The 27,649-nt window shown below is 33.8% G+C and overlaps 1 protein-coding gene across 1 annotated transcript in view; it reads left to right on the top strand.

The window, feature by feature from the left end:
• Positions 1 to 2,524: 2,524 nt before the first annotated feature.
• The window catches only part of LOC135215770 (uncharacterized), a 105,451-nt gene continuing 80,326 nt past the window's right edge, over positions 2,525 to 27,649 (top strand). Inside the window, exon 1 of the mRNA XM_064250723.1 lies at positions 2,525 to 2,605. Coding sequence (XP_064106793.1) covers positions 2,525 to 2,605 — 81 coding nt within the window. The remainder of the gene's footprint in view (positions 2,606 to 27,649) is intronic.

Here is a 27,649-nt window from a genome sequence, read left to right as displayed (position 1 = left end):
TATATATATACGAATAATATCACATCGAACGGTGATCCATTTATATATCAATTCAAGCTACAAATGTCCTTTAATATCTAAATTCACTTTACCTCCCAACCCAAATGATATATTTTCATATATGTACCGAAAGGGGAATTTTTTAATTGATAATAATTTCGTCCCCCCATGGGATCGAACCCACCGTCCAAGTGGACGGGGACGAAATATATATATATATATATATATATCTATATATATATATATTATATATATATATATATATATAATATATATATATATATATAAATATATATATATATATATATATATTATATATATATAATACATATATATTTATTTATATATATATATAATATATATATATATATATATATATAAATAATAATAAATACATATATATATATATATATATATATATATATATATATATATATATATATATATATATAGATATATATATATATATATATATATATATATATATATATATATATATGTAGATATGGAGCGCTTACACATTGCCGGGCCCTCCCGCCCGCCGACCGAAATTGGCGGAAGAACACCAAAACCAATATGGCGGCGATACCAAAACAATAATAAAGAAACTAGGAAACTAGTACCGAAAGTTAAAGCGAAACGGTAAAGTGGGACCCCATTGGGAATCCGGGGTTTTTGGGTGGGGGAATGCAGATACGAGTGTCGTTGACCACCGAAAACTTTATATAAACGGTAATGTGGGACCGTATTGGGAACCGGGTGTTTTTGGGTGGGGGGGACGCACAGACGGTGGTTGTGGAAGGGAAAAAACGTAAAATTTAACAGTAGGTTGACCCCTACTCTGCAAACCGCCTCTGCGGGCAATGCTAGCCTACTACCGACCCAAGTTGGGCCTGCAAACTTATTTTAAAATTGTTGACCCCTTACTCTGCAATCCCTCTGCGGACAATGCTAGCCTACTACCGAGCCAAATTGGGCCTGCAAACGCATTTTAAAATTGTTGACCCCTTACTCTGCAAACGCGATGTGGGTTATGCTAGCCTACTGCTTACCCAAATTTAGGGCTACGTACTTACATATTTTACTCTCCCAAGGGGAAACGATTTATGTGTGTTGTCAGTAAGGCCGTGGCGGAACGGCGCTTCGCGCCTTATCCGCAATTTTAAAGATTCTTGGCAGGCTCGACATGTTCTGGCAAGCGGTAATATTGCGCTGCGCGCGCTAATCACAGGGATTACAGTGGGCCGACCAACCTAACCGCATGGCTGGCCAGTCTAACCGCGGACAATCCACCACCTGCGAGCGACTGGCCAGTCTAACTGACCTAACTGCGTGGCTGGCCAGTCTAACCGCGGACAATCCACCATTTTAAAGTACCATTAAACTACCCTAGATACATTATTGCACTTACCTTACAATTGAAAATCTTCCATGTCAGAGTCGGAGAATTCTGGTTGGGCGATTCTGGGCCTTTTGACTGGGGGCAGGACGTCTAGCATAGGCATTACGGTTTGAACACCGCAATCTCGGGTTTGTTGAGGTTGAGGAGTACTGCGGGACAAAGGACGTATTTTCGTTGGCATTGACTCTGCTTTCTTTAATGGATACGTGCGTTTAATGAGTTCGAGGAATGTTTTGAATGGGCAACCACTGTTGTTAAAGTAACGTTTTTCAATGCAGTACATTGAGAAATAAGAAGGGTACAGTGTTCTCACCGTACCACTCCGCGGCAAAACGTTTCTTTTTAAAACCCGCCATGTAGATTCAATAGTGTTGGTGTGTATGTTTTTGTCGGTTGGATCGACAAAGTGTAAAGAGTGATTGATATTTAAGTGTTCTTTAAAGTGCTGACTTAGTGTAGTGTATGATTTCCAACAGTCTGAAATAATGATTGAATCTGGATGAATATTTTCAATGAGGATGGGAAGCAGGGTTTCTGCCAATTTGGAAAAACGTGTCCTTTGTTTCTCGGTCTATTCCACCTAAAACCCAACAACCATCAACACGCCGACCTTTGCTGAATTTGCGTTTGCCAAACTTTGACTCGTCAATTTCAACAATGTGGCTGGGTCCACCGATTTTGCGATTGTCCTGGACCAAAATGTCGATACAGACTTCCCGGCAGAAATTATACCAGTCCACCATGGTGTTCGGTGAACCGATATGGAGAGTCATTTTCATAAAGGCCTGTGGTAGCTCGTGGATCCAGCCATAAATTAATTGGAGGATTGTCCCGAAATCCAGGTGTGAGCGGGAGAAGAAAGAGCCGTTCCGTATCATTGTTCTCTTACGACACGTGCGGAAGCTGCAGCGCCACACGAAACTGTCTTCCTCTTTAACGAGGCTCATGGTTCCCACTTTACACTTGTCGCACGTTCCACTGAAATCGCCCAACAGTCCGCTTTTGTAAAGATATGTACGTAGTACATCGACATCTTGGCATAACGTATATAGCACACCAAAAGTAACTGGGCTTTCACTCAAAAGAGCAGCGAGGGACGGATTTGATGCTACGGGATGCGCCATGTTGACTGCTTTGAAAACTCGCGGGGTCGGCCCAGGTGATAAAGGCCATGCTGGGTTGCTGGGACTATTTAGGGCAGCGGTTGGATTTGGGTGTTGTGCGGCCCGGGAAATTGGTAATTGGCTCCCAAAACTGTAGGTAAATAATGACGGAATAGGCCTACAGTGTCACCCATGTGAATAAAGTGCGGTATTGTAACGGAATTCGCAGAATCAAAGGCAATGGTGGCTTGGTGAGGTTTTTAGAGGATACAGTTTTGAAAATTTGCGGCGCGGAGGAGCCGCCATGTTTGTTTGGATGGCGTGCGGCCCGGGAAATTGAAAATTGGTTCGCAAAACTATAGGTAAATAATTACGGAATACGCATACATCGGCACCTATGTTAATAAAAAGAGGTATCGTAATAGGAATGACATTAGCGTAAGCAATGGGGGCTGGGCGGGGTGTTATAGGAGGCATGTTGCCTTTTTTTAATGTTCGCGCCATGTTTCGAGGGTTCAGGTCGTGAGAGGTCGGGGTCGTAGGGACTAGTTACCGTGGCGGATGGATTTGGGTGGCGTGCGGCCCGGGAAACTGGCTTGGTAAACCATAAACTACCCGTAGAGATATATATATATATAAATATTTATATTCTATATATATATTATATATATATATATATATATATATATATATATATATATATATATATATATGTATATGACCTGATTTCGGTCATTTGTCGGCTCGGGATATAAAGGAAAACACAAGATAAATAAATATGCATGCATGCAATTTGGGACACCCGAAAATCACAGTCGAGGAAACGATTAACACAGGTGTATTCATAGCTACAGTTGGCCTTTACTTGTTATTATTTCGTTAACTATAATAGTGCACAACCGGACGATACACGCCTTTGTGGTGGCCCTGGGCCTGCAGGGTACTTTTCTTAACCCAGTCTATACAGTGCGCGCGAAAGTAATGAACTCATCTGGCCGATCGGCGGCCTGTTTCAAATACCCCCATCACATGGCATCGTTATGCCAGAAGCTGATTCGTTATTCTGGCTCCATAGGCACAAGAGCCAATCAGGAGAGGACATAGAGATCCTTGGCTCTCTTTTGAACTACCTAAGCTACGCCAACTACTTACGTTTTTGGTAGTTGTCTCCTGATGTTGCACATACAAACAGTATCACTTTTAACGATTTCAAGGGCCTTCAGAATACCACAGAGAGGCATATTCAAAACTGTATTGAATCGACTTATTTATATATATATATAATATAGTACTCTTAATATATATATATTATATATACATATTACTATATATTATAAACTATATTATACAAATTATAATATATATATATAACTAATATAAGATATATATAATACATATATATACGTATATATAACTCATATATAATATACATAAATTTTACATCTACATATAAATAAAACCTCAAAAAAATAATATAATATGATATTTACTATAAATATACCCTACTACTACCATAAATATAAAATAATAACTATACTATAACACCCCATATATATTCTCACAAATACCTTTATATAATATAAATATATATATTATAATTACATAACATACTTAATATATATATATATATAATATATTAATACTATAATTAATAATATATTATTCTTCATATAATGAAATAATTTTATATATATACTATATTATAAATGTATGTAACCTATGCTAATCCTATAATACTATCATTATAATAATATAAATATATGTATACTATTTAAAAATATATTATATATATTATATAATTATATAACCAAATATTATAACATAAATATTTATATAATCGAAAACAATAGCTATATTAAAATACTATATATATATATACATACATACATACATACAAATATTATATATTATATAAAGATATAATATATATATATATATATATTAATATTAACTTATATATATTATATATTAATATATATATTATATACTATATAAATATATATATATATATACATATATTATCATATAGAATATAATATATATATATAATAGTACTAGTAACATACATACATAACATAACAATACTCAAATAACTACTAAAACCATTAATATATTCAATAATAATAATATAAAAACTAATTATCTAACATAATATATATATAGATATAATATAATATTAGTACTATCTATATATTATATACATTATATATATATATAATATATATAAAATATATATCATAGATATATCACTATATAACATTAAATAGAAAATATAATACACACCTAACACTACTATACGAATAAAATATATATATATATATAAACATAATATATACAAAAACCTGCAATATACATATTAAGAAAAAACCCAATAATATTATATAAGTCAAATATATATATATAATAATATTATATAATCATATATATATATATATATACAATATATATAAATTATTAAAAATAACTAATATACAAACAATATATAATAGTATATATACAATAATAAACAATAAAACTATATAAATATATAAATAATATATATATATATTATACGATTATATAATTAAATTTAGATATAAATATATAAATTTTATAATATATATTATATATTCTATATAATATTATATATATTATATATATAATTAGTTACTTAATATATTAACTATAATTAAATACATACATATAAATATATATATTAAAATATACTATAATAAAAAAGCCACTAACCCAACCACTACTCACGCAAAAACAATATATATAATTAATAACCTAAAAACTAATAGAACAATATATCCATATACATATAAAGCTATATTCACATAGCTTAATACAATATACGATATAATTACAATAAGATACATATAGATATATATATATATATATATACACTATATATATAGTATCTAATGATATTATCCCTATACTAATATACTATATATATATATATATTACCCTACGCTAATATTATAAATGACAAAACCCTTATGACCCTTATATAATAATAAATATATATATATATATATATAATATATATAAATATATATATAGTATATATAGTATATATATATATATATATATATATGTTGTGGTGGGGGGTTTGTATGGTTTACATTATATAAATAATAATATTATATATTTATACCTTAAAATCAAAAAAATTTTATGGATTATACTATAATATATAATTATTATAAATAATATAATATATTTATTTATATGCTGTTGTTGTGTGTGTATGTACCTATACCCTTAAACCTACCAAATAATAAAACCCATATATATCCTATATAATATAAATACAAAATTAATATATCAATAATATTATATAATATATATATATATTATAATATATCATATATATATTAGTAGTGTGTGTGTGTAAGTATATATATATATATATATATATATATATTTACTATATATATATATATCTATATATTTATATATATATATATATATTAGAGTATATATATATATATATATATGATATATTATATCATAATTATAATATATAAATATATATATATATATATAATATATATATATATACGTAAATAGCCACATGAAAGGTGAAGAATCAAAGACCAGGTACCAAGCGCTTTCGTGTATTGCGTACACTTCTTCGGGGTAAAAAGTAAAATAAATAAATAGAAACATAAACAAGAAAATTTCACAGAACAAAGATCAAAGCCATAAACAAGCAAATTTTATCATTACAAATTGTCACTACCAAACAAGTAAGAATACTTTAAAAGTGCTTAAGAACTGAAACTGCAGTTAGTATAACAGGCTGTTGCTAAAAGGTAACATTGTATTTCCCTACAATTTTATCAACAAGGTAACTATCTAATTTAAAATGACCTGAACTCAGATTCATTAGTTGATCGTTAAAATGCTTAATAAATGCAGATTCAATTATGTTTCTTTTTACAATATGGTTACAAAATATTACTTCAGATGCATTTTCCAGTCCTATACTATGGTTAAAACCAATCATGTGTACAAATAAAGCACTCGTCGATTGACCTGTTCTAACTGCGTAACGGTGTTGTTTTAGACGGTAATCTAGTTCTTTACCAGTTTGACCAAGGTAGTTGTAATTACAGCCAGCACAAGGAATCGTGTAAATGCAGCCACTAGTTTGTTTTGGGGAATTACGCACAATTATATTTTGAAGTGTTCCTGAATTTTTATATACCACATTTATCTTGAAAGTTTTCAGTAATTTCTGAATAAAAGAAAGATTGACATTATATGGCAGTGTTAAGATATTTTCTCTCACAAAAGGCTCCCTATTGTTAGTGGAATAAAAAATATTTCTAGCTTTCTGCAAAGATTTGTCAATTAAAAACTTTAGGGTATTTTAACCTATTTCCTACGTCATAAATTTTACAATTCTCGGAGTCTAGGAATTCCGGACTGCAAATCCGTAGTGTCCTTAAAAACATGCTACAAAAAACTGAGAGTTTTACATTAACAGGGTGGTCTGAATAATAGTGGATATATGAACAGACATTGGTAGGTTTCCTGTAAACATCAAACACAAAGCTTCTATCCCTTCTATGAACCAAAACATCTAAAAACGGTAATGAACAATTATTTTCTTCTTCAACGGTGAATTTAATAGAAGGTACCAAATTATTTAACTTTTCTCAAAATATGTTCAAATTTTCGCTCAATGGCCAAACACAGAATATGTCATCAACATATCGAAACCAAAGAACCCCCTTAGGCAAAATACAGGTAATATTTTTACTTCAAAAAATTCCATTATACAGGTTACTTGTACCCCCGAAGAAGTGTACGCAATACACGAAAGCGCTTGGTACCTGGTCTTTGATTCTTCACCTTTCATGTGCTATTTACGTACATATTTCACGTGCTGTTTGGTGACCTTAGCGATATATATATATATATATATATATATATATATATATATAGATATATATATATATATATATATATATATATATCTATATATATATATAGATATATATATATATAGTATGTATCATATATAGTATATATATAGATCTGATATATATATATATATATATATATATATATATATATATATATATATATATATATATATATATATATATATATATATATATATATATATATATATATATATTATATATATATATATATATATATATATATATATATATATATATATATATATATATATATATATATATATATATATATATATATATAATATATATATATATATATATATAATATATATATGTATATATATATATATATATATATATATATATTATATATATATATATAGTATATATATATATATATATATATATATATATTGAGAGAGAGAGAGAGAGAGAGAGAGAGAGAGAGAGAGAGAGAGAGAGAGAGAATCAGGCAGTGAAAGCGTCAAGATATCAGAGGAACCAATGTCAAGATTTATTATGTTTTGGAAAGGCAGATGAAAAGCATAGCGCATAATTCAGAAGACTGCTAATATTAGGCTGTATTGATAAAAGTGGTAATGGGAGATATTTTTGCGCAGGAAGTTCATCTTACATTCAGCAATCTGTAAATGAATAAAGTATTCATTGTTGACTTGTTCCTCTGATTAGGAAAAACAGCCACAGCGTAAAATAATTATTTACCTAGTGATTCTATGATATGTTTCTCTTTGACAAAGTTTTTTTCTTTCCAAATAAGAAATGAAAACCTATTACCTTTTTTATATAAAACATATATTAAACATTTTTCTTTATACAACGTCTTTACCGAAGAATCAAAACTTTTGTGTTAACAAATTTACGATAGACAAAACCCGATAAGAAGACATAATAGAATTATCCAGAAGCCGAAAGGAATTATTGTAAGCCTAAGCCTCGGAGCCGTTTGACGCAGGTATCGATTAAAACCGTCTGACAAGATCTTGGTTGAACTCTTTATATTACAAGAAAACCTGAAATTCTTCAGTATTTTATGGGGTCTAATGGGCGAATAAAAGTACATTGAATGAAGTTAGAAGCATTTATAATCTAAACCGTTCGCTGTCGCATGCATCAGAACATGGAAGCATATTCCTGAGACTAATTATTTTTTCAATTTTACTCTGTGTGATTTGTTCTTTTTGTAAGATGGACAATTAAATAGACATTATTTAGGCTTTCATAACTATTTTGGTTGTATCTCTAAATTACAAAATTGTCGATATGCAGTTGAAATCGGTTAAAACTCTCCTTCACTATTGTAAGTCAATTTTTCTCGTCATTATTATTATAATTATCCTTGTTTTAATCACACTTTCTTCATCATATATTCCTAAACTTGTCAAGAAGGCATTTCATGGCCCTCGATTATCCGACACCTATTGAAACAAACTGTCGAAAATCGCCAAAAATGCGGTTACAGACCCATATAAATATAACAATTCCCAACAAAATGATATTATTTCACATAATTTTCAGTACCTAATCGCATATCGCCCGGGGTATCTCATCCAAACTGGTAAATTACTAACATGTGAAAATTCAGTGACGTTCCCATCTGCTCTCGCACTGACATGAGTGTCACAGGTTTATCTGAAAAATTCTTTAATGAATTCACGAAGTTATAAATGTTTAAAAGGGCTTCAATTCTGCTACACTAGTATAAATAACTAGCAACTTTTTCGTTCTGTCAGCATTTTTTTATTCTTATGACGCTAATATTTTATTTTTTTACTTATCAAATGGAACGAAACTTAGGAAACGCTACTTTTTCTATACTGAATACTATGGTGAACTTTTTTTTTTTTTATAGAAATGTTGTATTGCTATTCAGTTTAAATTATGATAGAAACGCCATGAATTCGTGATAAGGTAAGTAGAAAAAATCATTTAGGTTAAATAGCACAAAAGGTTTATTTATTTAATCAATTAGAAGTTAAGGATTTTTCAAACGTCATTCATATTTTTCGAATAGAAATTCGTAGTCAAATGAAAAATATATTAGTGAAAAAAGCATATTTTTCATTTCCAAAGCGATATTACAGTCTAGCATATATTCATTGTTTAACAGCTGTTACCTGCAGAAAGATTCATTTCTTGTTATGATATATTCAGCGATCTTACTAACGGAACTACGAATTACATTTTATGCTTTTGGTTATCGTGCTACAACAAGAGATTTCCTTGTCCATTCTGGAACCAATTAATAATTGTTCAGTACATAAAAACTTCCTCCTCTAAAATTCCCATAGATATTGTAAACGTAGTCTCTACTCTAGAACGGCTTTATCATAAAAAAGTCAGTAACTCTAGAATTAATGAAATGAGCTGTTTCCTCAATTCTTCATGAAGAATGAAAAACAAGCGAAATATTACAAGAAAAGTCTGAGTATTTGCAGTGCTAAATATAGGTATTCTGGTGGTGAATATAAAGCACTTTCCTTGTATTAGAAGACATTGATAAAAAAGGTTTCGGACTTGAAACGTACAATTATATATACGAAGTTGATAGATGTAGCATCTGGTCCGCTGGTATGTGATAAGTGTCGTGGCATGCCACTCAGATGTCGCCGGTTCGCGTCTCCCCACCGGCGATAAAAAATGGCGGACTCTGTATCATGATCAATTACTGCTGCAGTGTGGGGTCTGCGGTGGCAGGTTAAAACCAACATTCTTTGGAAGCTGGAATTTCAAATCAATGGCCCCTGTGTGCTTGTTCCATGTGAATAGGTTTCATGTACTGAAATAATAATCATAATAATTAATTGCCATCATCATCAAGTTCCTCGTTGGACTAGTGGATTTCGTGCTCGGCTACTAATCCGGTGGTCCGAAGTTCGATTCTCGGCTCGGCCAACGCTGAACCAGAGGAATTTATTTCTGGTGATAGAAATTCATTTCTCGATATAATGTGGTTCGGATCCCACAATAAGCTGTAGGTCCCCTTGCTAGGTAACCAATTGGTTTCTAGCCACGTATAAATATCTCATCCTTCGGCCCAGCACTAGGAGAGTTGTTAATCAGTCCAGTGGTCTGGTAAAACTAAAATATACATAACTTGCCATCATCACATAACAAATTTGCCTTTAACTTAGCTTCCTCAGTTAAAGGTAGTCAAAGGAATCACTCTAGCAGTTAACTGGGTAGGTGAGACAGTTTGATTCATATTAATATCGTCTGTCAACTCAACGGTGAAATTACCGAGTTTGTTGCATAACTCTTGAAATTTGGAAGCCACAGGTTTGGAAAAGGTGTTTTCCTGCTGGTCTTCTTAATCTGTAGTGGTGATAGAATGCAAATGTCAATAATAATAATAATAATAATAATTAATAATAATAATAATAATAATAATAATAATAATCATAATAATAATAATAATAAACATCGCTAGGGATAATTCCACAATAGGTTACTCACTTTTCCTGTTTGTTTTTGATATTCATTTGTGGCTCAACAGACATAATTCTAGCTGTCATCATTACCCTTGTTGTCTTGTTATTGACATTATCCAAATCTATATGATAAAGAAGCATTAATACCCTTTCATTACAGACTGACCTTGTACTATAATTTTTCATAAAAGGCCTAACAGATGTCATTCTGAAATGTTACATATTTTATTAAATGGGAATTACGGTCTTGATACCCTATATGACACAGATAAATGTAACAATTAATTATCGTCCTGGAAATGCTTCCAGCTATAATACATATCCTGTTTTTATTTCTTATTGTAGGTAGTCATTTTTGAGACAGTCGATCAAAAGTCAAATATCGTTCACATAAATTTACTTACTCATTACTCTGTCAGAAAGCTATCAGTCAATAAAGATATTATAAAGTATTATTGGTTTTTATATAATACTGTTGAGGAAGTATCGTCCAAAACGCAAAGTAGGTTATTTGAACCAAAGTAATTTTACCGGACGCCTCTCGGACTGCTATAATTTAATTCTCTCCCTTTCTCTCTCTCTCTCTCTTTCTCTCTCTCTCTCTCTCTCTCACTCTCTCTCTCTCTCTCATTCTCTTTCTCTCTCTCTCTCTCTCTCAAAGCCATTATGTACACTGACCAATATGCCGACGAGAGACTTTGAAACAACGGAACAGGAAGGGAGAATGGAGGGAAGATGGCGAAAACACATATGGAAAGGTAGGCCAGGCTTCATTCAACTGTAGTCAAGCTTTACTAAGATCCGACGACACAGTTGGCAACATAAGAGAAAGGTACATGAAAAGGTCACTGTTATTCACCCATTTCTTGAACGAAAGTCCTAAGCAGAACGTAGAACGAATAAAGATTAAAATTATTTCCGTTTTGCTTAGTCACACTGAATAGGAAACTCGACCTTCAAACAAATGCTGCAGTTTCCGTAGGTTTCACTTTGATCTCTACTTAATATATGACACCAAGGAACAATGGTATTTACTAAAATTGTCACTTTACATCCACGACCGTACAGTGTTCCAGTTACACAGAACATCAGTCTAAATCTGCCCTCGCGTAGGAGCTATCTTTAGTCTCACTGGACCCCTGCAGACGCATCATCATCACTCTATTGGTCAATAGGATGATTCGTAAAAGAACCGGGGTTGTCTCATACAGACAATTGAAATCGACATTTTACACGGGGATTCGGGTGGTCAGTTTCCTTATACCAATATACACGGTATTTTGCAGAGGTATATTTGTTGACTGAAGCCCAGATTGCAGGTTAACATTAGACTCCATTTGTTTGATAAGAAAATAGTTTTTGAATGTGAAGTAACCGTAATTTCAGACAATGCCTCTAATTCACTGGTCCATTTCTTTGGCTCTGTTTGTCTTTATTCGAACACGCAGGCCACACGCAGTGCCTTGTCAGTTACATCACGGGAGCACTCATCCGGCTGGTTTTTCCCTTGATAGTAAAAATACCTTTGAAGTGACAAAGATAATATATATATATAATATATATATATATATATATACTATATATATATATATACAATCCACAATGAAGTAAAATCCTCTTGTAGTTTTAAAATATATATCTCTTGTACAGGATTAAAGCTTTCGACCATCAACTGTGGTCTTGTTCACTAAAATGTGATATGTCACCTCAAGGAACTAACAAGTAAGAGCACAAACATTTGAAAAAAACAACGGTTAGGTAACAAGCTAGTTCATATTATGAATGATCAGGCGGTTGAGCCCTCGTTCTTTCCAGAATTCGTCTTGATCTTCGTGGGGGAATGTTTCTATTGTCAACTGCTTGTTCTCTGCTGGTTAGGTGGTTAGTTGGAGAAATGGCCTGAGTGGAGTAAACAGGAGAGGAAGCAGCATCGTTATTGGCACATATATTTCTAAAGTTTGAAATTTTCCCTTTCCTCACTATTCTTCACAAATAGCTATATTTTCTGTAATGCCAGTATTTCCTGCAAAGGTCTCGTTTAATGAAATTAACGCCCCTTCTACTACTCGTCTTAAAGTCCTGTCGTTACATGAAAAAACAACCTTAGTACCTTTAAAATTTATTGCGTGGTTTTTCTCCCATGTATGTTGCGCAATTGCACTGTATGAACTTCCCCTTCTGCAAGCAGCAACGCGTTCTTCCCTTCTCTTATCAATGGAACGTCCGCTTTCTCCCACGTAACATTCATTGCAATCACTACAAGGTATTACATATACTCCTACATTCTCTCTATTACCCGGGTTATTTTTAATGAGTTTTTTCTTGATTGTACTGTTGTATTGAAAAACTATGTTGAAGCCGTTCTTTTTTCCTTTAAGCTGCCTAGAAAATTTATTAAGTTCTCCATTATAAGGATGAGCAAGAGATGCCTTAAAATCAGCCTTTTCAGTTATATCATGAGGGGCGTAAAACATCGATCTAGCTTTAGATAGAGACTGTAGTATAAAAGACTTTGGGTAACACAGTTTAGTAAAACTATCTACCAAGAAATTTATTTCTAAGTCAACTATGTACCTTGCTTACTTAATTAAGTAATATTGGCTTTATAATCACAAACATTTATAAGAGAAGGGAAGAACACGTTGCTGCTTTCAGAAAGGGGAAGTTCATACAGTGCAATTGCGCAACATACATGGGAGAAAAACCACGCAATAAATTTTAAAGGTACTAAGGTTGTTTTTGCATGTAACGACAGGACTTTGAGACGAGTAGTAGAAGGGGCGTTAATTTCATTAAACGAGACCTTTGCAGGAAATACTGGCATTACAGAAAATACAGCTACTTGTGAAGAGATAATATAGGAAAGGGAAAATTTCAAACTTTAGAAATATATGTGCCAATAACGATGCTGCTTCCTCTCCTGTTTACTCCACTCAGGCCATTTCTCCAACTAACCACCTAACCAGCAGAGAACAAGCAGTTGACAATAGAAACATTCCCCCACGAAGATCAAGACGAATTCTGGAAAGAACGAGGGCTCAACCGCCTGATCATTCATAATATGAACTAGCTTGTTACCTAACCGTTGTTTTTTTCAAATGTTTGTGCTCTTACTTGTTAGTTCCTTGAGGTGACATATCACATTTTAGTGAACAAGACCACAGTTGATGGTCGAAAGCTTTAATCCTGTACAAGATAAATATTTTAAACTACAAGGGGATTTTTCTTCATTGTGGATTGTATCCCCATTTACTTAGAGGTACGGCATAGTACCTGGCTTCTGCATATATATATATATATATATATATATATATATATATATATATATATATATATATATATATATATATAATATATAATATATATACATACATACACACACACACATATATATATATATATATAAAAAATATATATATATATAATATATATATATATAATATATATAGATATATTAATAATAATAATAAGCAGCAGATAACTATGACCACGCTAATATTTATATATAAACAAACTTATAATTACATAAATATTCATGCAACAGAGTTAACTGTACAGACTCTTTACAAACATTCATTTGCATACAATACAGACATGTGTAGCACTCGTAAACCTTCCTAGCGCACTCGACCGCGGTTTTTTTTGTTTTAACGCTATAAGTTCTGTATATCGAGTCAAAGCGTCTATAATACTAGGAGGTGCTTTATTTCCTCGTCTGACTCGTAAAATCCTGTTAATAAATCTAAATGTACTCTTTCAAAGGGTTGATTTGGCACGGGGTAAGCCCCTAGGCTGACAGGTGTCTTCGTGTGCCCTTTGTATTCTTGACAAGTGCGACAATTTGCTATGTGCTTTTTTATATCTGTAAGCATCGTATGCCAATAAAATAAGGATTTGGCTTTCGTGACATCAAGGTATAACCCGGGTGTCCATGCAGTGGATTTTCATGCAACCACTTAAGACAGTGGGTATGAGTGAGATAGGCACCACCACCTGGTTGTTATTCAACTGCGGTGTGTTGCGGGTTTTCCTCGTCACGGATCTACACACGGATATTGTCCTAGATATAATTCTGCTGCTTATACTTTAGTATCTTTTTCCTTCGGATTTCCGTTTAACGCAATGATGATTTTTTCTATTTGCGGATCTTTTCTTTGTTCCGTCTGTAATAGTTCAGCACTCCAGCCCAGATCTTCCTGTTCAGAATATAGTTTTAACAATGGGGCGTGGAGGTTGAGATATCTATTAATTCAGCTAATGGCTCGGTACAAGATGAAGAGGGGTTGCGTGATAATGCGTCAGCAATGATATTTGCTTTCCCAGGTAAATACCCGATCTCGCGCCAAAGTCCTGAATGATCATGTGCCCACCGAGGTTCGCTTGGGGCTGTGACTAAAGCCTTTAAAGAAAGTCGTTTAGGGGCTTATGATCAGTGGAGAACCTTGACGGATAACCGTATATTATGAATTTAAAGTGCACGAGTGAATTACAATAGTGAGCCCACCCTTCCTTGTCTTTACTGCATATTTACTTTCGGAAGGTCTAGTTTATGTGAATAAAAAGCTATAGAAAAACTGTCATCATATTGTTGAAGCAATACCCCACCTACTCCTAGGTCTGAGGCGTCTGTTGCTATTAAAAATTCCTTACCGAAGTCAGGAAATTTCAAGATAGGAGAACTACACAGTTCATCTTTCATTTATCGAACGCCTGTTGATGACTTTCAGACCATACGAAATCTAACGCCCTTTTTGATTTTTTATAGAGCGTTAGGGGAGCGGCTATGATTGAGTAGTTGCGGATGAAGGGCGATAGTAACCGCCTGCATCTAAAAATTGCTGTATTCCTTGACGTTATAGGTATCGGAAAGTTACGGATAGCCGACACCTTATCGTGGACGACTTTAAGACCTTCACTAGAAAACCGTGAAACTAGATAGACTAGTTCTGTTTTTAAAAAATTCACACTTACTTATCTTTTCTTTACCCTTAAATTATGCTGCCTTAATCTTGTACACTAACTCCAATTTACGTAAATGCTCTTCTAATGTGTTTGGAAAAGATTACTAAGTCATCCATGTAGCATGTAGGATATCTCCCAACAAGTCTCCAAACACGACGTTTATCATACGAGTAAAAGTTATAGGAGCACAAACGTAAACCAAAAGGCATACGCAAAAAATTCATAATGTCCCTGGCTGTGCTGAAGGCAGTGTAATGGGATACTTCTTGTTCCATCGAATCTGAGAAAGATCCTTTTAGTAAGTCTAGGCTTGTGAAATATTTATTCTGGCCTAGTAAAGATAGGATATCATCGGTACATGGTACTGGAGGGAATCTGTCAGGGATTGTTTCTTCGTTTAAACGACGAAAATCTACGCATATCCGCCAAGTTCGATCTTTTTTCGTACTACTATTAACGGAAAATTATAAGGGCTGTTGATTCCTAATGACTCCTTCCTTTAACATTTACCTACTTCCTCTGTCTCATTTCTTTGAATTTCATAGGAAGTCGGTACGGAAGGTACATAGATTACTTTCTGTTGTCCTTGAGCCTGATTGATGCTCGATGACAATCCGTTTTTTCCTAAGGTTCCATCCGTATGGAAAAAACATCAGATTTTAGTTACAGATTCAAAATTTCTGCTGTTTCCAATTTCTTCTTCTTGAATGTCCTTATTGATTTTGTTCTTTTATAGATTTCAACAGGGGTTCATCCGCGACTGATTGAGCGTGATTTATCTCAGACTACGTAAGAATGCATGTTTATAAACTTCGGGCATCCAAGATATGTTGATTTTTGTGGATTACTAAAGTGGTATTCAAATGATTACAGACTTCGATGTTACATTGTTGTTTTGTGAGCCGACTGTATAAACGGCTTTGTGTGACGATAATCCGTGTTTGTTTTCAGAGTTTCGGAAAGGATAATGTTTCAGATCCTGGCAAGGTTTTCTCTTTACACGCACTAATATATTTGAGTTACGTTAGCTCGAGAGTTTGCGTGCAAGCTGATATACGGTGAGCGAGAGTTCTGTTTGGTTTGCCTGTATTATTTCTTGGTTCATGAGACAGTGATTGGTTCCGTTAATGTAAGTGACAACTCTGCCCTGTCTCTTTATTATCTAAAACTGATTTTAGGGTATTAGAAGACCTATAAATTTCCCTTTGATATACACGCCGTGTTTTGCAGGTGCTAAGATAATATTTTAGTGCCCATAGACGGGTATCCGATAAATTTACTGCGGGATACATATAATGTTTTGTACAACGACAAAGTATCAGCAAACGTGCGCTTACGACCTTGTACTGTACATGAGTTACGCCCACAACATTTAATTCATTATTCCCAAATGCCTGAGAGCCTTTTATTGCGGACTTTTCTATAGGGAAATTTGAAAAGAGTAAATGATGAGTCCTTAAAATCCATTATATTACGTGGACTACCGAATCAAAGAACAAGTGAAATGACTTATGGTCCAAAAATTTACTGCATGTAAGGTTGGTCGCAACTCGTTTTTGACTAATAATTGCATGAATTTGTTGCAAATCTACGGAACCTGCACAGAATTTTTTTTGATCGGCCGTGTGTTTCATAGGAAAATCAATTGTCTCACAATGATCGATAAATGATTAAACTGATTATTTGATACAAAAGATGTTGATATTGATGACCCAACATCGCCCGTCTCCCCCCTTGGAGTGAACTACGTGGTATTTGTTTTGTTTATCACACCCTGAAAAATTCGCTTGCCCTTGCGAGTTCGGCTAGACGGCCCAGGAAACAGAGGTACCTGAAGCACGATTGTTTGTTTCTGCTGTTGTGCAGAATTTCCGTTTGGTTGTTTCTTCTTATAGTACTGAGGACCCTTTCTTTTATTTGCCACTGCAACTGGGTTGCGTGTTTGTAGCATTTTGCTGTTGATTCCTCGAGTAGCAACGGCTATATGAATGAGTTGAACTATTGTGTATTTGAAACAAAAACGCGTCCGACAGTCTGAAAATCATGTGACCTGTCGTTACAGTTATAACACATCCCTGCAACTTGATTATTATTATGTACCACATTTACTTGTTGTGGCTTGTTTCTCATTTTTGCAAAAACTTGAATGAGCGAAGGATCTAGGTCGGTACTTAGACATGTGTTTTTTTGATTGTTTATACACATCTATTCCGTACTGTCGGGCTGCAATTTTTTATCAAAACACCTTACTAACGCTTCAGGCAACATTGCAGTGATAGACGTAAGGTAGATCAAAACGGATAAACTTTCACTTTGATTTAGCACCCGCAAACCCACCCGGAGTTACTTAAACTATCCTGATATTCATTTAGCGGTCGGCAATTAGCGCCGCCCGCTCGACAACATTGAGCTGAGTCATGGAGGCTGGTTAAGGATATTTCTCATGCCATAACTACATCTAAAGCCTCTTCCACCCCCCATACACGGCACGTAATCTAATTTTGAACTCGTCCCATGTAACGCTTCTTTGGAAAGAACCCCCCTTAGATAGCACTTTGCGTCGCCTTTCGCAAAGTCAAACGAGCTCTTGGCCTCCTGTAATTGTACTGCTGGTCTGTGAATTGCTTTTTGCATTTAAATGAGCGTCTACAGATGAGACCATGACGCAACATTTTTGAGGCAGGAACCCCCATGACCCGACCTTGAAAAGGGACAATCGCTGACCTCGCGCTAAAAACGAGAGGTCCCACCACGTTGGGGTTGCCAGCCGGAGTAGTTGCCATTTCGGCTTTCACTTTTTTCTTATCACTTCTATTCCTTGCAATCCTATCAAAAATACTATAAGAGTACACTCGACACTACGTAAACGCATAAGCAATGTACTGTATAAGTGTGTTATAATAATAGGAAAATCCCCAAAGATACAAAAAATAAAACAGATAATATGATCAAATATTATACGGAGAATTCCTGCAAGAAACGGTTAATGACAACGAGAAAAGAAAAAAAATTAATCTGCGGGCGAGAACCTCGTTAGTTTGAGATTGGTCTGTAATGAAGGAAGGATTAATATGGCGAACAACTCACCCCCAGAATACTGGACGATCGACTCTTGATGAACAACACTTCACTGAGAAAAGACCTGAATAGATAAAAAATGGTACTTAGCTCCAGATTATATTGCGAAGGATTGTTTGACATGGGAGACGTCTCAGTTCCTGTCCACGTCTCGCGTCGGAAGTCGTGATGACGTCACGCTTCTCTCGGTGCACGATGCCGGGGAAGTCCAAGATTTTGGATGACGTCACAGCCTCCGTCCTTGCTAGATCGGGTGATGTTCCCTGTGTTTGTTTTCTTCTTTCCGTTGATTGTTCGATGCGGGGCTCGTCCGGTGTCCAGATTCTCGAAGATAAGTGACAACAGTTTTGCTCAACGTCAGTGTTAAATGCTTGTATTCCTCTCGATGAAGGACATAGTTGCGTCTTCATAAACTGTTGCGTTGATTGAAGATCCCGTTACCTCGTTTAGTTGATGTTGAAGGTGGAAGTTAGTTCTTGTAGACTTCGGTCGGCTGATATGGGTCTTGTTTAATTATGTTCTTCGTTATAACGCTGCCACCACTTCTAATGTCTTATCGCTTGGCGATAGACTTTTTTTGTTCTTTTTCCTTACGACTGTCATTCGTTAAGTAATTTTTGTTCCTCTCATCTCCCTGGATACTTAGTAGAGAGGTTCTTCCTTGACTAGAGGAGATGATTCAAACAAACAGGCAAGTTGACAAGATAACAACTTTATTCTGTAACTCATACTAGGAGATGCAGCTCGGGTCGGACGACCGATATGTTTGATCGTTGGCGTGGAACTGCCATTCTAAAGCATCGCGTCGATAGCGGAACATTAGCTATCTCAGCAATTCAATCATAAAAAACTACATACGTAGTCCCGCCCCGCTCGGAAGTTACAAGTTTCCGGCGTAGGTTAACAGGGTCACCGCTTCCCATGGAAGTTGTTGTGCAAAGTTATCATAACATAAAAATGTTGACAAAGCTTTGGAGCTAGATCAGGCTACTGCAGACAGCGCATAGCGTAATCTAGGTCTGCTTTGGGTCCCCCCCCCCACGTAGAACCCTCCTAATGCCATGACCACCAGGTCATTGGTTTATATTTAACGATCTTGTAATTATATATATATGTAATTATTACACATGTACTTCTCCCCCCCGCCACCCCAAAAAAGATACACCTCACTTTGCATAGCAATGTCAGCAACCCACACCACACCAGCACGCGCTGCGCCGTCATCATACCCACTTGTATACATATACCAACGTTGCAAGGGCCAAGTTCTTGGTTACAGCAGTCTCACGCTTACATGTACTATTGTTGCGGAATCGGAAGGCTGTATATTATAATAATATATAGGTAATATATATATATATATATATATATATATATATATATTATATATATATATATATATATACATACACACACTCACATATATATTTTATATATATATATATATATATATATATATATATATATATAATATATATATATATATATATATATATATTTATATATATATATATATATATGTGTGTGTGTGTGTGTGTGTGTGTGTGTGTGTGTGTGCGTGTGTGGATATATACGCATTAAGCTACAAATGTCTTTTAGTATCCATTCGCTCTACATCATTAATTATATTATTTCCATATATGTTGACCGAAGAGGGAATCTTTTTAACTTGCTAATAATTTCGTCTCGTGGATTCAACAGTTTTTCACAGAGGAGAAATCAAGAATTCAGTGAGGTTACCAACTCGGCAAACAGGTGAGTCGGTAACACCACTAAATTCCTGATTTCTCTCTGTGCGCTGGTTCGTCCTCTCGTGGATATGAACCAGCGCATAGAGGAGATTCAGGACTTCAGTGACGCCTTAACCAAGCCGTGGGTTGATGCAGATTCTGATTACAAATACTTGATTTCAGCAGTGATTTGTAAGGTGGGAGTCTACATCAACTTATACCTCACTTGTTGACCTGGTTGGTTAGAGCATTACTGAAGTCCTGGTTTCTCCTCTATGAGCTGCTTTGGGTCCACGAGAGGACGAAATTGTTATCAAATAGAAAATTTCCCTTCGGTTAACATATATGAAAATATATTAATTCCTCGGTATAGAGAATTAGATATTAAATGACATTTTGTACTTAATGTGTGCATATGATGCACGGTGATACAAATTAAAATATATATACATATATATATATATATAATATATATATATATATAGATATATATTATATATATATATATATATATAGTTTTATATAAATGAATGCACTTATTTCTAAGTCAACTATGTACCTTGGTTTTTTTAATTAATTAAGTAATATTGGCTTTATAAATCACAACATTTATAATTCGAGTACAATACATTTCGTTAAAATCAATGAGTTACGGGTTTTTTATATCATACATTCCCAGTAGAAATTCTGTTATTATTATTATTATTATTATTATTATTATTATTATTATTATTATTATTATTATATTATTATTTATTATATTTTATTATTATTATTAATTAGTATTAGAAATGTAATCCTACTTCAGCAACGTTACACTTGCTGAGATTCTTCTCTATTTTCCGAATAGCGGTTTTTCCCGTTGCTACTTCAAACAGCCGGTCGGACCTATAGAGGTCATTATCAAATGCAGGGTCAAGATCGGTGTATATATTTGAATTTTACAGATAAGCTATGATATCATAGTCATCAAAGTCATTAACGATTCTCTCTCTCTTTCTCTCTCTCTCTCTCTCTCTTTCTCTCTCTCTCTCTCTCTCTCTCTCTCTCTCTCTCACCTGAAGCGAACTTTCGTCTGGAGCTGCCAGACATCCTCTAGTCTGAGAAGCTAAGGTGGACTGCTTAATCAAGTATGCTTGAGAGAGGGTCTGCTTCCTAAGATATTATTATTATTATTATTATTATTATTATTATTATTATTATTATTATTTAGATAAAGAAGCTCTCCTCATATGGATTATGCCTTCAGGGGCCAATGACTTCAAATTCAAGCGTCCACAGAAGGTGGTGTTCATTTGAAAAAAATAACAGATGGTAATCGGAAGTACAAATAAAAGAGGTCACTTATTAGAAAATGAAACAAAAAATATGATAGAATAAATAAACTGATAAAAATATATACAAATTTGATAAGATAGAAGGTGAAATGTGGGGTAGTAGTGTGTTGTATCCTCGTTTGAACATAGGAATATAGGGACAAGTAGGCACTGTCTTGCAGTATTTTAATGGAAATGCTTAATGTTAAAAAAGTGTGCAATAAGTTTTCTGAAGAAGAAAAACGTTAAATCCTTACTAAATTTGGCTTTATGCCGTGAAAGGGAAGTCTAATACGAACAGGCCTCTTAACTTAGGCTTAAAGTGATCAGGGCCGCAGGTGGCTCATTCCAGAACAAATTCTGGTATAGATTATAGAAATGAGCAGTTTCTTCTCACTTGCGCTCGAATCTTAACTCCCACTCGAGAATAGGTGGTACTTTTTGGCTGAAAACATTTGCCGCTTTTCGGTCGTACAAGATATGAGTGCTGCCATTCTGTTATTTATTTAATCACCTGGCATTTTGTCTTGGGAGAACAACTCTTATTCTTATCCAAGTGATGATCACACATACCTAGCCAACACACGCACACATGGGCTAAGACGTTAACTGTAGTTCCTGAATTCTTGGTTTCAGTGGTTCCAGCCCATAAGACTACGAATTTATTATCAACTAAAAAATTCCCCTTCAGTAAACATATATGAAAATAAATTGTTTCCGTGGTAGAGTTAATTGGTTATTAGGACATTTGTAGCTTAATGCTCATGAATGACGGTGGTGTAATAAAATTCACTTATTCATTTATATACACACACACACATATATAAGTATATTATATATATATATATATATATATATATATATATATATATATAAATTGATCAGCTTTGAATCGTCGAGTATAGCAAAACGAATCTCCATCTCTTGATCCACTTTGCTAAGAGTGCACACAAAATCTTTATTCTAGGCATATGCCAATACTTTGATCAAGTAATTCTTTTTTCACAGAAATCACGAAATGTATCATTTAATGCCCTAAAACTAATCTTAATTCGTTAATCTTCTTGAATTCACTGAGACATTAATGATAGTATTAACACATGATTCCTATATTTTGTGTTAGCAGCACAGGAATACTTTGCTTTTAAGTCAAAAATATCAACAGACTTCCAGGATATTTATTATTTGGTCAAAATATCTTGAAGTGGTGTCTGCCGTTTAAACCATCGTGAAAGGTATCATTTTCCTTTTGTGATTCTGGGACTTGATGCGCTAGTCAATTGCCTCATGATATATAAGCTGTCAAACAGCACCTGGGCGTTTCTAGTCATCCTGCGCATAGGACAGTGAAAAGGGGGAATTTGGTGTGGCTGGACACTATAAAAAAATCCAGCGGATAAAGAAAATGAAATGCAAGGATCTAACGGTGGAACTGGGAGAAAACCCCACTGTTGCACAGAAAAGTAACAGTTTCAGAGACTTGTCACCAAAGACTAAAGATAGGAAGCAAGAATGAAGATGAAGTAAATGGCTGAAAAGTCTATGCAGCCAAGGGCTGAAAGGACACTATAATAAGACTTTACTAGTGCATCCAAAATCTGTTGATGCTACTTAGTTGAAAACCATTTTTAGACCCCATTTGGCAGACCCACGTGGTAAGCCTACCTGATGAATCAACTTTCTCTGCATGAGAACAACCATGAAATCGCCACGCGGCTGAGAGAAACAGATTCCCTTGATCAATTTCTATTTAAATATCTCCAAGATTGTTATTGCCACCTTTTATGTATTGCTATAATTGTGTGCATCATTCTGTCAGCTATTCAACCATGTATATTTATTTTATATACAAATGTTTTTTATCTATATATCTGCGGAGAAACACAGATGGCCAGAGTTAATCCCCTTCCTCACTCTGTCAAGAGGTCGGGACTACTTTGCAGCTCACACGAGCCATTGACCTTTGTAAATTTTGACTTAATAAAGCAGTAAGCTTCTGAGCTGCATTTCGTTTGTACCTCGCTCACAATGGTGACACTGAAGAGATAACCGACCACACCAACATCAATGACCCAGACGCCATCAGTGAAAGCCTCACAGCCGTCTCCATCCATTTGCCGCCTTTCACACCCACCTCCGAGCCATTGTTTTCAGGACGGAGATGGATTTCCACACAAGGAAGATCGCCTCGGCGACGTGTAAAGCAGATGCAGTCGTCGATTCACCCCCCCCCCCCCCCCCCCCCCCCCGGACTACTTAAATAGGGTAGAACCTGAATCCATCCCGATCACCTACGGGCTGCTCTAAGGCAGGCCAAAGGAGCGCGTGCCAGCACAAGGCTGGCTTAATCTTCAACAACAACAACAATCCATCGTCAGTCTACTCAAAGCCACAGCCTTGAGAACATCTGGTATAACCCAGAAGAAACGACGACCTTCTAATTATTATACTGATAAATTAGAATTGTAATAATCTACTGATAATATACGCCATATCTGACTTACTCAAAGTAATATTTACAAATTCATCGATCTTTACTTTTCCTTATGCCTCCAGAGCACCGACAATTCCGCGGAGGACAATTCAGCTCTGAGACAATTCAGTGCACGACAATTCAGCTTAGAGACAATTCTGCGCATGACGATTCAGGGCAAGGACTATTCAGAACAAAGACATTGTCTTGTGCTGAATTGTCGGCACGGAATTGTCGGAGCTGAATTGTCCTGAGCGGAATTGTCGGCCGACGATGCCGAACATATAGGCATGCCACTGGCCAGTCTATGTAACATCGAAGAATCTGTAATAAGAAGAATAGAAAAGAATTTCTACAAAATCAATGCTGCTGAAGCAGCAATCACCTTCAACAGAACATGAATAATAATAATAATAATAATAATAATAATAATAATAATAATAATAATAATAATAACATTTGTGCATGAAATCTGTTTATATCATAAATAAATCTAAGGCATAACGATGCTGTATAGCGGTACGACGAGATTAAGGTTTCCCCAGGGAAAATGAGACCTGTTCATCATTTCTATAGCAGCTTAAGTGAAACAGCTTTACTTAATGGATGTTCTGAACTGCTTTATGGGGGAAATCTTCCTAAAACGAAAATTCAGCACATGTTGCTCGGTCGAGGTTTTTAACAGTCTTGCTTAGTTAGACTTTTATCACCTTTGTATTTTGCAACAATGTTTTTCGGAAGTTGACTAACTCTTCAGAAGTTAACTGTAAGGCCAATATATATATATATATATATATATATATATATATATATATATATATATATATATATATATATATATATATATATATGAATAATTATCACATCACCGTGATTCAATTAAATTATTCGAGCTACAAGCATCCTTTAATATCTAATTCGCTCTACCTCGGAATTTATATATTTTCATATATGTAATCCGAAGGGGAATTTTTTAGTTGGTGACAATTTTGTTCATTCCACTAGAGGACATAATTACTATCAACTAAAAAAATTCTCCTTCGGTTTTTACATTTATGAAAATATATCAATTCCGAGGTAGAGCGAATTAGATATTAAAGTACATTTGTAGCTCGAATAATATATATATGTATGTATGTATATATATATATATATATATTTATATATATATATATATATATATATATATATATATATATATATATTATATATATATATATATAGTATGTATATATATATATATATATATATAGGGTATATATATATATACTATATATATATATATATATATATAATATATAGTATGTATACATATATATATAGATATATATATATATATAATATATATATATATATATATATATATATGGCCTTACAGTTAACTTTTGAAGAGGTAGTCATATTCGGAAAAACATTGCAAAATAAAAAAGTATTACAAAATCTAACTAAACATGACTGTTAACAAACCTTCCACCGAGTAACATGTGTTGAACTGCCGTCTGCTTTATATATTGTTTTCTAACAATCGCGTCCTCTGGTGTTTGGCAATTCAAGAATAAACTCCTTATATCAATCATACTCATATTTATTGTAAACTGGCGACACTCAATACCCCGTTCTTTGAGTCATAATTTGATTAAATGATGAAGTACTCTTACACAAACACAGACACACACTAATATATATATATATATATATATATATATATATATATATATATATATATATATATCTCTATATATTATATTTAAATTAATAAAATTATATAATACATATATATATATATATATATATATATATATATATTATATACATATATATATATATATATTTATATATAGATATATATATATATATGTATATATATATATATATATATATATATATATATATATATATATATATAGTCATTTATTTCTGAATCAGAGTTGTCGACTGCGTCAGAAATTTATAAATGATAAATTATAAGATCATGAAGAATAATGTAAAGTTTAATTCCATTAATGTAAATGGCCTTTCTTTTTCTTGTACACTTTCATGCTTTTCATAAAACGCTTTTTCTCAATGACTTTATTGCTACTTTCAATCTCACATTGCGAGTCATGCATTGAAACCCTAATAAAGGGACTTTGAACAGTTACACGGGTGTTATAAACTTGTCAACATATTTTGCAGATCCTGAACTATTTACATCGATCGTTCACCTTTGTCATAAAAGAAAACAATGTTCCAGTCACTCATTTTAGACAATACTCTGTAACTACGTCATGATACATTCAATGTGAACGATCGATGTAAATAGTTCAGAATCTGCAAAATATGTTGACACGTTTATAACACCCGTGTAACTGTGCAAAGTCCCTTTATTAGGGTTTCAATGCATGACTCGCAATGTGAGATTGAAAGTAGCAATAAAGTCATTGAGAAAAAAACGTTTTATGAAAAGCATGAAAGTGTACATGAAAAAGAAAGATCATTTACATTAATGGGATTAAACTTTACATTATTCTTCGTTACCTTATAATTTGTCATTTATAAATTTCTGAAGCGATCATGAAGTAATTCCTCGATAATTTAGCCAGCATGTGAACATTTGATTCCTCAACGGGCAATCATAATGTTGAATAATATATAGCAAAACGAATTGCTGCTATTGAATTTGTCGACAGAAGAATGTGATAGAATTGAAACTTCATTCTATTCGTTCTTTATATTATTATCTAATGAAATTTTGTAAATGGACACTAGAACGTTTTGCGACACCCATATATTTTTTTTAGCGGGTGGGGTTGAGGGGGAAGGGGAAATGGGGGAGGGGAGGGGTGGGGGGTTCCGGGGAACGGGGAATGGGGAGGGGGGGTGGTGGTGCTAGGAGTTCTGCAGCTTTCCTATCTTCAAGGAAATTGTCGGTTGGAACATTATGGTTACTAAAATTCCTGTGTTTATTCTTTGTTACTAATTCATTATTTTCATATTCAATTATTATGATATACAGGTTTCTTTTTCATAAATATTTTTCTCCAACATAAGAAATTTAATGACATGAGACCATATTTATTTTATCATTTATGCACCTTATCAGTGACAGGGATTGACAAACTCAATATTCTCACCATTCTCTTTATTCATTAATATTCATCAAACATTTAGGACAAGTCATAATCATGAAGCAAAATCTACAAAAGCAAGTTCAAACGATCATTTTGCATTGCTT

Source organism: Macrobrachium nipponense, chromosome 5 (assembly GCF_015104395.2).
Source record: "Macrobrachium nipponense isolate FS-2020 chromosome 5, ASM1510439v2, whole genome shotgun sequence".
In the NCBI taxonomy this organism is placed as follows: domain Eukaryota; kingdom Metazoa; phylum Arthropoda; class Malacostraca; order Decapoda; family Palaemonidae; genus Macrobrachium; species Macrobrachium nipponense.
This window is presented reverse-complemented; position numbering and strand designations above follow the sequence as displayed.